This window comes from Elephantulus edwardii, unplaced genomic scaffold (assembly GCF_000299155.1).
Source record: "Elephantulus edwardii isolate Elephantulus edwardi_28Jun2011 unplaced genomic scaffold, EleEdw1.0 scaffold00094, whole genome shotgun sequence".
Classification (NCBI taxonomy): Eukaryota; Metazoa; Chordata; class Mammalia; order Macroscelidea; family Macroscelididae; genus Elephantulus; species Elephantulus edwardii.
The window spans coordinates 5,609,839-5,626,840 of NW_006399844.1; the positions used below are offsets into that span (position 1 = coordinate 5,609,839).

The window sequence follows — 17,002 nt, forward strand, 5'->3', positions numbered from 1 at the left end:
AAATCAGTGAGATTGTTCTGTAGTTTCCACATTCTGTTGGGTCACCTTTCTTTGGGATAGGAACAAATATCGATCTCTTCCAGTCAGTTGGCCAAGTGGCTGTTCTCCAGATTTCTTGGCACAACTTGGTGAGCATGTCCATGGCAGCATCTGTTAACTGAAATATGTCAATTGGTATACCATTTATTCCTGGAGCCTTATTTTTTTGCCATTTCCTTCAAAGCAGCCTGAACTTCTTCTTTCATCACCATATGGGCTGTTACTGACTGGAATTCTTTCTCTTTGTGGTTAGTGGAGGTCAGACAGCGCTGCCCCCACGGCCATGCTGTTCTTACCGTAGTCAGTGAATAGATTGCAAAGACTGATACAAAATTGGTTAATGTCCTATAAGGTAATGGCGTAAAAACAGTTTTGTTTAACTGCTAAAAGGCGGGATGTTAAGTGGCCATTCTCTAAAGTGTTATCACCCTGTCAGTCTAATTTCCAAAGGCATGTATGAACTTGAACACCAAGGTCAGGCCAGGTAGGTACGCGGAAGGCAGGGCTGCCGAGGAAGTGGATACTGAGAACAGCTCTCCTCGGACAGAGATGGCTAGGGACGTGAGGTGGAGGACAGACAATCTAGGGCCAACCTGGTAAGGACAGAACAAAAGCAGTTCACACATCTGTCCTGAGCTCGCTTTTGCGTAACCAGAATTCAGCTACTTCCCCAAACATGCAAACTGGGCATCTTTATATTCTTAAATAAACTCTTTGACTTGGAGCAAAGAAATTATTTTTTTCTTTTTCTTAGAGGTAGGGTGGGGTGCTGGTACTAAAAGAAATCACTAGGCCGTATGTCAGCCAAAAGGACCAAGCGGGACACCCCACCCCGCGCGAGCAAGGAACACTCCCTGCCTCACCACCCCAATGTAGGCACAGCACCACCACCTCTCCGCCTCCTGCACAGCTGAATCAGAGCTCTGCTTGTCAGAAATTTTTAAAAGTATTTTTAGCATTTAAAAGTGCTCTTGTCATAAGGGTTTTTAGAAATGCTTCCTTCAGGATAGATGAAATTAAGCAATGGGTAGACTTGAGTTCAGGACATAAGGTCCCCCGAGCCAATTCTAGGAAGAAACATAGTTCTAGAAAGGTTTATCTTTTGTCTGTATCATCATCTTCTGTTTAAAAACTGTTCTGGCAAGAAGAGGGTTTGGTGAGACTCTGAAGATGAGCAGAACTACCAGCTTGGGCTCAAGCTGGAGGTTGGGTTCCCAGAAAAACCCTTTAATTTTGCTCATCAAGACCATTTAAACAAAATCTCACAAAAATCTACTGATTCTTGTGCTGGGAAAGTGAGTAGGCGAGACTGTAATGAGGGCAAGGGAAAAGTAGAGGCTGTCCCCCTATCTCACTTTAGACTTCAGAGTGAAAAGCTTTAAATAGAAAAATAAAATACTGTCCATAAAATAGAATCATTTTACAATCTTGCATGGGAAAGCCGTCCTAAACATTAAATAAAAAACTGAAATAATTGGGGAAAAGTGACAAATTGAGTATAAATTTTTTTTCTATCATAAAGTTAAAATGAAAGGCTGAAAAAATACTTGTAATATATGTCAAAGAGTTAGCATGTCTAGCTCTGTTGTTGTTATTATGTGCTGGCGAGTCGAGTACAACTCATAGCAACCCTATGAACAAAAGACCTGAGCCCTGTTCTATAATTATCATCATTTTTCTATGTTCATAGAGTTTCCAGTGGCATGTGGTTGAGGAAGTGAATGTCACTCCTGCTTCCAAACCTGAATTAATCTGGGAGCTCCACCAAACACTGTCCATGTCTAGCTCTAGTAAATGAATAAAAATGAACACATCAATAGAAACAAGGGTTAAGAATGTGGACAGACAATTCATGAAGAGAGAACGCCTAATGATCAATGTAACGACAGAAATTAATTTGTGTTGCAAATGAAAAGAGAAATTCTAATTTTGCCTCTCAGATTGGAAAGACTCCAGGAACCGATGATACCGAATAATTAGGAAGGTCACAGGAAGTGGATCAAATCCACAGGATGGTGTGAATGGTTAACATGCTTGGCTTCGAAACAAAATACCAAGTTTGAGTCAACCCAGAAGTACCTTAGAAGAGGAGTCTAGTTAGATCTCCTTAAAAAACATTAGTCACTGAGCACAACAGCTCCATTCTGACACAGAGTCACCGTGCACAGAGAGCTGGTTTTATTAGGAATCTGACAAAATTCTGATAAGAAAGTTTCATACACAGCTTTTCTGGGGATCTATTAGGGATTTTTAAAGATTTCTCATATTTTGATAAAAAAGTTTCCATTTTAAGAGTTTATTTCTAAGGCAGACAAATTTCCCTATAACGGTTAAGATCTGTGGCTGCTAATGTGACCACTGAGTGGGAACCAACCTACAGCTGACCCTCCAGTGGTTTTCAGAGGCTGTAAAGCACAAGAGGAGACTGTCCACCTCCCTCCTGCAGCACAGCTGGTAGATTTCGAACCACCTGCCTTTGGGATGGCAGTTCAGTATTTTAGGTTTTTCAGGCCATACTGTCTCTGTCTTACCGTAGTGCAAAAAGCAGCCACTGACAACATGTAAACAAACAGAAATGTCTGCTCTAATAAAACTTTATTTACCAAAACTAGATTTGGTCTATGGGCTGCTAACCCCTGATTTATTTTAAGTAGTGATCACTGGTACAGGGAAAGATTTAGCTAGAAGGGTGATTATTATCATCAACATCATTTGCTAATCCCCTAAATTAGGTTTTAAGTGATATACATAAATATATTTTCAGTAATAAGGAAATAGGTAAATAAATTACAATTATGTGATGAAGTATTATGGAGCCACTTGAAATATGCAAAAAAATAATATGGTTACATTCTTATACAGAAATAAAACCAATGCTGTTGAATTGGTCCTAAATCATAGCAAACCCCTTGCCCTGTCCCAAGTTTTCAAGGCTGTAAATCTTTATGGGAGGAAACAGCCCATTTCTCTCCCAAAGAGCAGCTAAAACTGCTAACATTTAGGCTTACAGCTGGATGCACTATGCATTAAGCCAGTGCTGTTGTGAGGTCAAGTCAACACACAAATTGTAAATGATGTCAAAGAACTGATCAAATATGATTGCATTTGTATTATGAACAACAGATCTGAACCATGCCCTAGCCTGTTCCATTCTCATGTCCCTGAAATACTTGAGCACATTGCTACCGTCACTGTGTAAACCTGTCTTATTGAGAGTTTTCCCCTCCTTCACTGACTTTTCCAAGCATGATGTCCTTCTCCAAGGACTGACCCCCCCACAACAATATGCCCAAAATATGTAAGACAGAAATTCTTATATAAAATAAACAAATTTGAAAACAGTAGATAAACAAGAAGAACTAATAAGTGATTTTAGTAAGGTGTCATTACAAGATCAAGTACAAAAGTCAAAAGTTATCCTACACATTTGCCATTATCAATGGGAAAATGTCAAAGAGATCTTATTCATAATAGCAATGTTTTGTTGTTATGTATTGTGAAGTAATCACCCTGACAAGAAATGTGCAGGCATTTGAGAAATATCGTAAAACATTTCAGAAGGACATAAAAGAAAGCCAAAATAAGTAACTGAAGATATATAAGGTACAACTGTTGTGGATTGAACTATGTCCTCCCAAAATATGTGTGTGCTGTAAATCCTAACCTCTCTGCCTGTGGTTGAAATCTCTTTTGGGGGATGGGCTGGCAATGCTGTATTAATTAAGCAAGATTATTGTCCGGTGTCTCTTGCCTCAATCTTTTTTTTTTTAGATATAAAAATAAGTTAAACAAGGAGCAGAAAGAGATGAAGAAAGATGTCAAGACACATGTGGCTTTCTAAGGAACCAGCAAGCAGAAGCTGAAGAAGCAAGGACTTTTTTCCCACAGAAAGAAAACATCTTTCCTGAGAGCTGGTGGTCTGACTCTAGACCTTAACCCTCCTGAATTGCGAGAAAATAGACTCCTGGATGTAAAAAGGCTTCCACTTGCAGTATTTTGCTACTGTATACTAGATAACTGAGATAGTCCCTGAATGAAAAAAAAAACCCTTCAATATTGTACAGAAGTCAATTGATTTGTAAATTACATGTCAAACAAAATCTCTACCAAGATTTTTAATGAGATTTAACAAAGTGACTATTTAGAAAGAAATAAAAGTATGTATTGTTTTTTCACAATTTCAGCTTGCTCAACTCCACAATCAATACTGTTGGCACCAATAGTCAGGAAGTCAAAAGATGAACTGCATTAGGGAAATCTGGTATCAGCAACCTCTCCAAAGTGCTAAAGAACAACAATGTCAGTCTAGAGACTAAGGCACATCTGATTCTGACTACGATCTTCACAATTAGTGGCCATGCATCAGAGAGATGGGCAATGACCAAAGAGAGCAGAAGGAGAATCGATGTCTTCGAGATATGGTGCTAGAGAAGAGTATTGAACCATGGACTACCAAGAAAACAAACAGGTTCGTCCTAGAAAGTAGGCTGCTCCTTGAAGGTAAGGCTTTTGAATCTCAGTCTCACATCCTTTGAGCACTTGGCCAGCAGGGAGCAATCCTTAGAGGTCATCATGATTGGAAGGGTGGAGGGATAACACAAGAGAGGAAGACCACAGATGAGATGGATTGACACAGTAACTGGGGCAATGGGGATAGGTGTGTTGGAGTCAGTGAGACTGGCTCAGGATAGGGAGGGGTTCAGAGCTATTAGAGTCACTATGAGTTGCAGGTAACTTGACAGCACATAACAACAAGAAAAGCACACAAAAAGAACATGTTAGCTTTGGTTCTTTTGTAATGAAAAGTCACAAAGAAGCTTCACCTATCTGCTATCAACTAAAGAGCACTGGCGGCACAGTGTGTGACATGATGCGCTACTAAACGAGAAGTCAGTGGTTTGAATCTACCAGCTGCTCTGAGGAAGGAAGGGCAGTCTCCTCATGTAAAAACCTAAAGCCTCAGAAACCCAAGAGCATGTTGCCATTGGCAATTGGTTTGGTCTGGTTTTTAATAAAGCAAGAGTCAATAAGCTGTGGTTCTGGCTTACAAATAAGCAAATGGATCAATATAACAGATCAGAGTCCAGAAAGAGACCTATGTTTATATGGTAAAGATCAAATTTCAAATGGCTGGGGACAGAGGACTACTCAAAAACAGGAAGTGGGACAGCTGGCAACCCATTTGGAAAATAATGCCAGATTGCTATCCTCACCAAACCCAAAATGTTTCAGGTGTATCAAAGATCCAAATGTAAAAGTTATTTTTTCTAAAATGTTTTTTGGGAAAAACATATCATTGAAGCAGAGAAAATACATAATAAAACACAAATTGTAAATGATGTCAAAGAACTGATCAACTATGATTGCATTTGTATTATAAAGTTCTGCACAATAAAAGATATCAAAAGAAAATAAAAGAAGTAAGATTAAAATATAAAATGTATGAATATTGATAGACTTTATACGGACTTCTTAGAAATTAATAAGAAACAGAGAAGTCACCTAACTGAAAAGGAACTGAGAAAAATGAAATGGCAATTCACAAAAGAAGCAAATGAGCAGTTTAGTATCCCCAGGTTGGGGTATGAGATGTGCAGTAGTAGGAGCTGTGGCTGGGAGATGGGCAGGAGACGACCATGAAGGGTCGTGATTTGCTCCACTGGTGACAGTGGTCATAGGTGGGCTCTACAGAGGAGGGACCCTCAGAGCAGCTCCTTCTGGAAATCCTGATGCAGCTATAGGGATGAGGGTCTGTGGGAAGAGATCTGTATGCGTTGGGTATCAGGGGATCATGGAGAGCTCATGTCTGGTATGGAAGCATCAGGGATGACACTGTTTGCAGGCACAGAGAAAGAGTAGGTGGGGCTGGATGTCTCTTTAGCTCTCTAGGCTCCCTGTCAGTCTGTCCACATGGGAGAATGACCAAAGATCAGGGTCTGACAGAGTCTCTAGACTCCCCAGAGTCTCTGATGAGTTACTATAAGCTCCTAGCAGCTCTTCTTTTGTCTTTTGAGCCTAATGGTGCCTCCTCATGCCCTCTCCCAACAGAGGTCTCTATATCATATGGACTCATTATTATTGGCAAGTGCATTCAAGTCATCCCACAACATAGCAGCCCTACGAAAGGCAGACCTGAACCCTGCCCTACCCTGCGCCATCCTTACCTCCCTGAGCCGATTACCCCACCACTGCAGCAATCTATATTGCTAAGGGTCTTCCTGTCTGTCATCAACTGTCGACCCTTCCAAGCACGATTCAAAGATTAGCCTTTCTAACAACTAACAGACTAAGGGCTGCAAAAAAGGGAGGGCAACAGGAAGCCCTCTGAGCAAGCCCCAGGCCCAAGACTCCCACAGTATTATATTTCCCAGATCTTGGCCAACGGCGGGGCGGCTGACTGCACACTTCTGGGACCCGCCCAGGACATCAAGGAGCACTTCCTGACACATCCTGCATTGTCGCTGACCAAACTCAAATTGCGCTGGATCAAGAACGTCAGCCCACACTTGCTCCCCATTTTCTTTTCCCAAACTCTCAATGCAGCTTTTATCATGTCAGGTGAGCTCTGAAGGCACAAGCAGGGTGACATCTAAGAAGTTCGAGAGCTGGGGTACTGCAGACGCTAACTACTCAGTATGGGCTCAGCTCAGCTTGCACGTCTGGACAGCAGGTCCAAAGGCCCCTGCTGTGAAAGCCCAGTGGCTTAAGGAGCATTTGGAGTCCGTGAGAAAGGCATGTGAGCACAGTGCTCTGGATGCCAGGAAAAGCAGCTGTTCACCAATCAGTACTACAGCATCAATACTTGAACAGTCCAGCTTTGATCCCCACCTAACTAGGAGGTCAGAGGTCTCTCTCCACACCCGGAGGGGAGGGGAGAAGGGCTTCATCTTCCACAAGGAGCAGCTGGGGCATAGAGTTCCTAGCTCGGCTCTGGTTGGACACACCTGCACCAGCTTAAACCTTGAGACAAGCTCTTGCCAGTTTCCTTGGTCTTTCACTGACCCCTAGAGGGCAGCTGTAATACAGCGAGAAGCTACTGCATCAGGGCTTCCTGGGGCTGGTTCTCTGCTTCCCCAGCAGGACCTGTGGTCCTGTCCCTCCAAAAGCCTGACCTTCAGCCAAATAGAGCCCAGAGCTGAACATGACAGGAGGCCCAGCCTCAAAGAAAGTTCATTCACATTGAGGGCCTGGAGCCTCCAGCCTAGACAACAATAAGAATCCCATAGTTTAGGGTTGTCTGAGGGTTAGCCTTTGAATTTCCCTTCACATCCTCCTCCCAAGTCACAGAAACCAGTATTAAGAAACAGGCAATCAAGGCAATCAAGCTGTCCTACTGGGTGCTAACAACAGGGCAGCACATCGTGTGCATTAACCGCCATCTCATGGGCTCTGGCCACGGCTTGAAAAGTCCTCAGAGAAGATGAGGGGTGTGCTGAGCCCAGACAGGCTGATCTCTGTGCTTTTTAATAATTTATGGGTTTTGTACTTTGAGGAAAAAATAGTTTTGAATAGAAAGGATTCCTTTGAAGACCAACTCTCTCATGCCTCTCTCACCATTTCCCCCAAGCAACATATATTCTGGAAGCATGAATGCACTGATATGGGGCATTATTGCCTGTCACAACAAAAGCAGCTAATGGCTACAAGGAACACGACTTACTGGTAGATAAGTTCAAGGTCATGGGTTCTACTCTGCCTCTGAGATCTTCAAAAGCAATGTCTTAATTTGACATAATTTTGAAACCAAGTGTAGAACAAAATGTGCAAATGGGTAACTTTAGCATCACCTTCTCTTAGAGCACCAGAAAGGAAGAATTATCATAGATCATAGATCAAATGTCCATTTTCTCATTTAATTTTCACAACAAATTCTCAAGATCTGTATAGCAACCTAGACTGGTTTGAATAGTGTACCTGTCAAATCATAACCACTGGAACCTCACAACCTATCCTTATTTAGACATAAGCTATTTGCAATTGTAATTAATTAAGATTATGCTGGCAGTATTGTGTGTGTGTGTGTGTGTGTGTGTGTGTGTGTACCACTGAGTCAGAACCAAACTATAGCTGACACACTAGTGGATTTTCAGAGGCAGTTAATCACACAGAAGGAGACTGCCCATCTTTCACCTGCAAAGCAGCTGGTGGATTTGAACCACCTTCTTTGGGATTGCAGTACAGCTTCTTACCATTAGGCCACCAGAGTTTCCTCAAATATTATTAGTACCATTATAAAAAGAGGAGAAGATACTTTATGAAGGGAGAACAGGACACGAAGAGTGAAGCAGAGAGTGGAAGGTCGCCTCGAGGAGCCAAGGAACACTAATGACTGCCAAAGTTAGGATTCTCCTCCAGAGCCTGCAGAGGGAACATGTCCTTGACAGCATCTTAGCTTTTGACTTCTAGCTTCTAGAAATATGCTGTTTTAAGCCTCCCGTTTGTGGTAGTTTGTAATGGCAGCACCATGAAACTAGGACAAGAGCTGATATTTTATGGGTAAGGAAATTGAGACGCAGGGGGCTGAAAGTAGTTTATTCAACGTTGCATGAATCTTCAGTAGCTAATGTGGAGTCTGACCCCACTTCTGTTTGTATGACTCCACTGCCCACTTCCTCACTTTGCTTCCTGTCCAGCAAGCCACTCCTGAAAAGCTCCTGGGGTGCTCAGCGTTTGTCCCCTTGGTGCCCTCTACCTTGGCCCTAGTCTCAAAAGCTGGCGTTGATCACATACTCACTCCACATGCAAAGGACCTGTCCAGGCAGTTTGATGCTCTCACTGCTGCCCGAAACCAGCTCTTCCCCTCATCCCTGAAAGCTCTCATTTTGAACACGGTACTGTGCCCACGGAACCCAACCATAACCCTATCATCCAGCTGGTTCCCAAAAGATAAGCATTGACAAAAAGAACCTCAGGGGTCCTGACCTTCTTCAGAAGCCCGCAGAAAGGCTCGTGTGCTTGGGTTCTAGAGAAGGTACCAACCACAGTTAGAGAGGAGGTTTGAAAACTTAGCCTGGAGTGTTTCAGTCAGAGGGACCTTGGAAAGTATCAACAAGGGTATCTTTTTCCCCCTTCTAATCTTTATTTCTATTTAAGACAACTGTCTAAATTACTCTTTATGTTAAACTCTTTAAGTTGATTACTTCTCCATTTATGCCTCGTCTCAAGTGTTTTCCTTATTATATTATTTTTTAATATTGTGGTATATGTGTGTTATATAACAAAACAATTGCCATTTCAACATCTTTACATGTGTAATTCAGTGACATTAATCACATTTGACAGGTTGTACATCTGTTACCACTAGCCATTTCCATTTCCAAAATTTTCCATCAGAGACTCCATGCACAGAAATGTTGATCTTTCTGCATTGCCTACTCTACATCTTTTCTATAAATGGGATAAAATAATATTTGCCTTTTTGTGATGGACTTATTTCACTCAGCATGTTGTTCTCAAGGTCAATTTATATTGTAGTATCCCTGAGGACTTTTTTTTTTGGCTGACAACATGTGTACTTTAAACAGTATTTCTTTGTAGGTATAAAGCTACAAGTATTTGGAAAAGGAATTCAACGTTTTATAATAAACAAACCATTGTGATGATAACACTGGGTCCTGTCAGCAGGTGAGGGCCAGGAGAAAAGGAAAAAAATTCTAGTCCTGCCACCTGTGACCTCAACCTGGTCCTGTCCCTCCCCAAGACACAGCTTCTCCTCAGGACCATAATATAAATCCATTGCCCGGAAGTCAGTTCTGACTCCCAGGAAACCTGTTGGATTTCTGAAGCGATGAATAGGAGGAGACTGCACTTCTTTCCTCACTGATAGATTTGAACCACTGACCTTTCAGTTAGCAGCCCAATACACTATGCATTATGCCACCAGGACTCCTATAAAGGAGGAGTAAAGATGCTCTATGTAAGCTTCCTTCCCCCATCCCCCAAGCTATTACACTCTCTTCTGGGGCTTCTCAGGGGAATTTTTTTGGGTTCCGTTTAAAAAACAATTTCCTGACTTCAAAGCCCTCCCAGATATAGAAAGAGTGAAAAAGGAGAGGAAACGGTAGAGAGTGCAGCAGAACTACAGAGGCCCAAGGGCCTGAGTCCCAGCTGACAGGCTCCGGGAGATCCCACCGCTTACCTGCTCCACACAGTCTGGGATTTCAGGTGCGCACGGCAGTGTCCCCGCACTCTCCACGGACAACACGTCCTTTAGCAGCTCCTCACACCCTGGGGACAGACAGACAGGGAAGGGTCAGAGCCTTGGCCGGGCACACGCACACCGCTCTGCTTTTGACTCATGGCCATTATGGCTCTTGAGTGGGAAGGGCTGTGGGGAGGAGGGTAGCCCGAGAGTCATGAGGGTCATGTGAGGCAGAGACTGAGCAGTGAGGCTATGAGAACCTCGCTCAGCACCGTGGAAGGCGCTGAGGCAGAGGCTGGCCCTAGAGACATTCTCCCACTGAGACTAACTCCAGCGAAGAGCACAACATAGAGGGTAGAAGGAAATCAAGGAAGACTTCTTGGAGGAAGAGATATAAAGTTTACATGGACTCCAAACATGTCCACTGGCCTGAGGCCAAGTCAGCCTTGAAACTTCAGAACATGTAGGAGAGGGCCACCCTCAGAATGACTCTGTGGAATCAGTTACATAGGTGGTCTTCCTCCCAAATTCCTGAGTAAACTCTCAGAATTATTTGGACAAAAGAGGTAATACCTACCGATTCCTCACTTTGGTCCAGCCAGGGCCAAGACAGTCAAGCAATTCCATTCAGAAAACCTTTACAGGCAGTCCCCGACTTACAATATATTCTAGTTACTGCCAGCTGCACTTACCAACTGCTAGGTTTTGTTTTTCTTCTGTTACATCTCACTGTTCGCAATATGTACTATATACAGTGTCGTAACACATAATTTGCTGATGTTCTAATTCTCAGACGTTCACTACAGATGTTCATATTTATAATTTCCTGTTCAAAATACTGCTACCTAGCAGCCTGTGGTCTGTACAACGAAGCTAGTGTTGATGCTGAGTACTGTCACGGACAGAAGGCCGGCAACCTTCAACTCTAACAACGTATAACAACGGAACTGGGAGCACTCCTCATAACCCCCATGGCTCCAATGTCTTTATTACAAACAGTGGCACCAACTTCCCTGCGGATTAGGCTTCTACCAAAGCTCAACTGATGTATGGTTGATTTCATTAGCTTTCCACAAGGCTGTCTACAGGAGGAGGCTGCCAATCTCCGTCCCTCAGAGTAGCTGGTGGATCTGAACCGCCAGCCTTTCAGCTAGCAACCTGGTACATTATTCACTATGCCACCTGGGTTCCATCAGACTTGTAGCAGTATCTCATCCAGCATTTCCTATCATAAGCCACATCAGTTGCTAACTGCAAGACAAGTTGTTCAAGTTTTTCTAACAGGAGCACCTGCAAGGTTTATCTTCCCCTCAATACATCTGCTTAGTGAAAGAAGTCAGACCAGCGAAAGCTTAAGAGATATGTGTGTAATATTTCTGACTCCCAAAGACAAAGACTGGCTTTATAAAGACACTGATTATAAATTGCAATAGTAATGAACATTAAAAATAATAGTTCACCGTTCACTAGAACCAACTAATAATGAGTCATCAGAAGGGGAACCTGCCTGAAGTTGGGTGGTAAGTATTGGTATGTGACATGTACCGTACCCTAACCCCTGACCTCACTTACCTTTGCCTCACATTTCTACAAAGGACTCCTGAAGTCACAGTGGGTAAAGCACTTGGCCGCCAATCAAAGGTTTGGTATTTTCAACCCACCAGCCGCTCTGCATGACAAAGATGGGACGTTCTACCACCATAAAGATTCACAGACTCAGGACCCCTGGGGGGAGCTGTATGTCTCACAGGGTAGTTATGAGTCAGAATTGACCTGATGGTAGATCACTCTGACTTCTATTGAAATCATTCCTGCTTTCTTTCTACCCTCTCAGCACCCTGAGATAACCTCAAAGGGAAGGATTTGTCCACATGGATTCGTCCATGGCTCCCTTCACAGAGAAGGCAGGCCTTGGCTCTCGTGGAAGTGACCATGTCTTCTCCCTGCTGCAGAGGGAGGCCCTAGCAGGCCATCTGCCTGGGGACCTAAACTGCGTTTCACAGTCAAGCAGCTGAGAAGTAAGAGCAGAACATATTCCGACTCTCTCACCACTGGCCTATACATTTTGCCGGTTGAAAAGAGAGAGGTGTTTTAGACTGATCTTTTCAAAAGGGCTGAAGGAGTGAGGAGGAGTTAGAAGGAGAAGAGAAAGAGGAGGGAGTAGGTAAAGGAAACGCAAGGGAAGGAGACAGGGTGGTGCACTCATCCTAGTTTACCTGACACTGTCCTGGTTTTAAAACAAGAAGCCCTGTGTCCTGGAAAACTCTTCAGTCCCAGGCAAAATGGTTGGTAACCCCAGAGAGAGATGGAGAATGAGGAGGAGAGAGAGAAACAAGAGGAAAGCAAAGTAAAGAGGCCCTCTCCATCAGAAACAATGCTGTGTACCTTCGAGTCAGAACTGACCCACACCTGACCCTCCAGGGAGTTTTCAGTGGTAGTTAATTGCATGGGAGGAAACTACCCATTTTTCTCCTGCAGAGTAGCTGGTGGATTTGAACTATGTACCTTCTGGATTGCAGTGTGGCTCTTTGACACTAAAGTCACAGAGCTCCCTCAATGAGGAGCGTTAAAATGACTGTTCCAGGGAGCTCTGGTGGCCTAGTGGCAAAAAGCTGCACTGCAATCCCTAAGGCTCACTGTTTGAATCCACCAGATGATCTTCTGGAGGAGGGACAATGTCCTCCAGTGCCAGTTGGATCCAATTCAATGGTACATGTTTTGGGGATGGGGGAGACTGTTCCCTGAATTCAGCATGTCCAGGAGTCCTGACTTCAGGTGGCAGGACTTTGAGGTGGACTTTGAGGCCATCTGTGGGAGCCCAAGACACCCACCCTCTAGTCCCCACATGTCACTGGGGACAGAGTCCACTTCTGGAGTCCCTCTTGAGACACCTGCCCCCCGCCGCCAGGAACTCCAAATTTGAACTCCAAATTGTGCCAGCCTCCTCGCCTAGACAGGATTCTGGGAGAACTCCAAGCTCCACTGAAACTAAAAGAGCTCACCTTTCATGGCGAAGACTCCCCTGCAAAAGTCCTTGAAGTTGATTCTCCCCAGGTCGTTGGGGTCCAGATATTTCACAAGTTTTTCCACCTGTGGAGAAAAGCAGGGACAGGTGTGAACGTGCAGAGGCATCTTAGAGGCTCAGGGAGAAGAAGCTGGGACAGAGGTAAGGCTTCTCAGTGAAGCCACCACCCACAAACAGTCTTCTCCCAGCTCTTCTCCCTCAAGCTGGGGATGAGCACCAAGCCCTCAAGTCTCAGGGCCCCTCAAATCAACAAACAATGCTCAAGAGCAAATTCAAAGCCAGCCCTGGCTCAGAAAATGCAAAAGGTGTATGTCAGAGTTGCATCCTTTCTCCACACCTATTCAATCTGTATGCTGAGCAAATCACTTGAGAAGATGGACTGTACAAAGAAGAATGTGTGACATTAAGAAACCCACAGCGTCCCTTTTCAGCAGGAAGTAGCTAAGAGAATATGCCATCCCCTTTTCCTTATGAATCAGGGTGAAGTCTCTCTCAGGGAGGAGTGATAGGGAATGGCAAAGGACACACTGACAAAGGAGATTAATCAGAACTGTCTTTGACAAGCACTGTGGCAAATGGACAATTAAAACAGACTTTCAAGGGGGGGGGAAGAAGAACAAACTAGGGAGGAGGGTAGAGAAAATAGTGCAACAATGAGTGAATGAAAACTCAAAATCTCTGTAAATGTTCATTAAAAGTAATAAAATTTAATAATTTTAAAAAAAGAATGGAGGAAGACTCATCAGCAGTGTGTATTCTTCAAGTGACACAATTCTGCTTGCAGAGAAAGTGAAGAAAATCTGAAACACCTACTGAAGATCAAAGACTACAGCCTTCAATATGGACAATTCTATTGTTGTAGTTAATGTGTCATCAAGCTGGAACTGACTCATAGCTGACACTCTCCAGTGGGTTTTCAGAGGTCATGAATTGCAGAAGAGATTCTCCATCTGTCTCTGGAGGAGAACTTGGTGGATTCAAGCTGCCTGCCTTTGATTGGCAGTACAACTCCTTACCACTTGGTCATCAAAGCTCCCCAATATGGGTCATATCTTCATATCAAGAAAACAAAAATTCTCATCAAAGCTCCCATAGGCAACACCATGATAGATGAACTGCATTTTTCATAATTTCAATCCATTTGAATCCACAGTTAAAATCCATGGTAATACCAGTCAAGAAATCAAGACATAACAGTGGTGCTATGTAGTATTTGTTCTTTTGTGACTGAGATATTTCACTTAGCATGATGCATTCCAGGGTCCCCCATGTTGTGTAATGTTTTACAAGTTCACCGTTTTTCAGTGCTACAGAGTATTCCATTGTATGAATACACCATACTTTTTCCATCCATAAGAGATATATCATTGTAAAGAGGACTGAGGGAGGAGAGGGAGGTAACTGTAACAACGATGAGCATTTTTTAAAAAGTAAACTGGGGGAGTGGGAAGGAAAGGTGAGGGGGTAAAATGTGCAACAATGAATGAATGAAAATTTAACTTCTCTGTAAATGTTAAGATCACTATTGAAATAAAATTTTATTTTAAAAAAAAGATATCAAGACATTGCAGGGGAGAAATAAATCTCTGCCAAGAACCTCTTTAAAAGTATTAAAGAGCAAAGATAACAGTTTAAAGAATAAGGTATGCCTGATCCAAGGCACTGTATGTGTCAATTGCTTCTTTTTTTAAATTTTTTTTTACAGAGGTTTTGGATTTCCATTCATTCATTGCCACAATTTTCTCCCTTCCCACCCCTCCCCACCAGCTCAACTGCTTCTTACGCATCTGAAAATTGGACAATGAATAAGGAAGACCAAAGAAGTGTGGTGCTGGCAAAGAATGTGGAATATACCATGGATCTCCTGACTTCTCAGCTCTTTTAACCTCCTTGTGGCCAACACCCCCTCAGTCACCAAATCTCATGGTTATACTGGAGGTTCAGTCATTGGCATCGATGGCCCGTCCTCCAGAATCACTCCCTCAGACATCCCACACTCCCTGAGCACACCCTTCCTCCCTTCCCACCACTCTATGGTTCTTCTGCATCACAGTGATGGCTCCTCTTAACCATATCATTCCACACCTCAAAATCATATCTGAAACTACCTTCTTTGTCACAAACCCTCTGGGCCCGGTCTTGGTCACAGCCATCATCACCTCACCCCAGACTATTCAAAGCCCTTAATTCAGTCTCCTCTCTCTCATTATTCAGTTCCATTCCAATTCATTCTTCACTCTAAATAGGTCATGTCACTCACTCCCCTCCCAGTAACTTTCCATTAAAGACAAGTTCCATAACATAACCTACAGCAAACATCCTACATAATCTCTCCCCTTCACCATCATCACCCCTCATCTCATTCTGCACATCACTCACTGTGCTCCAGCCACAACAAACTATGAAAATTCTTGGCTGCCTCAGGGCCTTTGCACATCTTCATCTCCTGTTTTCCCCATTCATCATCTAACAATGTCTAGCTACCCGTCAGGTCCCCACTTGTACTTCTGTTTCTCCCCAGAGAGGCCTGTCTTGATCTACCCCATCCAATAGGGTACAGCCTGCTGTAGCCCTTTCTTTATAGCATCCTATACTTTTCCTTACCAACATTTGTAATAGTTAGGAATTGCTTATAGAAATAATTGATACATTTGTTTGCTGACCCTCCTGCAGGTTTTCAGAGGCAATTAATTGCATCAGAAGAGATTGTTCATCCTTCTCCCAATTGTTAGCAATTACATGCTTATATAAATAGTTGTTAAATTTGTACCTTCCCCTCTAGAATGTGAGCCCCTGCAAGCAAGAAGTAGGCCTGTTTGATAACCACTGCATACCTGGCAGCCGAGCCATGATTGGCATATAAACACCTGATAAATTCTGAATACATGAAGTAAAGCAATTCCACAAAACATGCACATTTTTAAGGCTCTTATTACCAGTTGTCAAAATAGCCTCTGTAATAATGTTTTAAGTTAGTGTAGAGTAACTTATTTCAACGTTCCCTGCTCTGGATAATTTTCCCTCGATCTTAGCAATGACCAGTTCTGAAAAGTGAAAATAAAAATCCCTTCTCTTTTCTAATTCTAAATCACTACAATAGCTGAAATTCAGCTTCTTATTTCTTCCTAAAGTCTGCTCCTAAATCAGCTCCGCAGCATGCGTGAAACGCCTAGTCATTCATCCACTCACTCAGGGAGAACCGTGATCCCTGACATGCTGGGAAAAGGTGGCTCTGGTGGCTCAGGACAGAAGGAGCTGTGCTGCTAACCCCAAGGCAGCACTGCTCTGCGTGTTCGAGTCCACCAGTGGTTCTGTGGGAGAGAAATGGGCAGTCTCCTTCTGTGCGATGAACAGCCTCTGAAACCCCACTGGAGGCTCAGCTCTGAGTCAGTTTCGACTTGATGGCGACATGCGAGTGTGAGCAGAAGCTGAGTGTGCGCAGTAGCTGCTGGCCCGGCCTGCTAACCACACACGCGGCCACACTGACACACGCATCCATGACTCCATGGGCACATGCTCTCTCCATCAGGCACCTTTCCCCTTCTCTCCAGAAATCATTGCATCAGCATCTAGAGCACATCCCCAGAGCCCCTTCAGGGCTGGGATGCAGAGGCCCCCAGGCAAGTAAATGAAATGATGTGTATCAAAGCACTTGAGAAGCTGTCACTGTTAATACTGCATGGCCAGACCTTCCTGCATTGTGTCATCACATTGGGGTACTCTACCCCCAAGGATGGGGTGGTAGTTACAGCGGTGCCCTGAAGTCTGGCTTGCTGCCAATGCCATGCCCTGTGGAT

The 17,002-nt window shown here is 43.6% G+C and overlaps 1 protein-coding gene across 1 annotated transcript in view; it reads right to left on the reverse strand.

Annotated features, from left to right (window-relative positions):
- The window catches only part of RAB11FIP4 (RAB11 family interacting protein 4 (class II)), a 114,727-nt gene extending 99,369 nt beyond the window's left edge, over positions 1 to 15,358 (reverse strand). Inside the window, 3 exon segments of the mRNA XM_006891068.1 lie at positions 10,178 to 10,266; positions 13,183 to 13,270; positions 15,314 to 15,358. Of these exon segments, the coding sequence (XP_006891130.1) occupies positions 10,178 to 10,266; positions 13,183 to 13,270; positions 15,314 to 15,358 (222 nt within the window).
- Between the last annotated feature and the right edge of the window lie 1,644 nt (positions 15,359 to 17,002).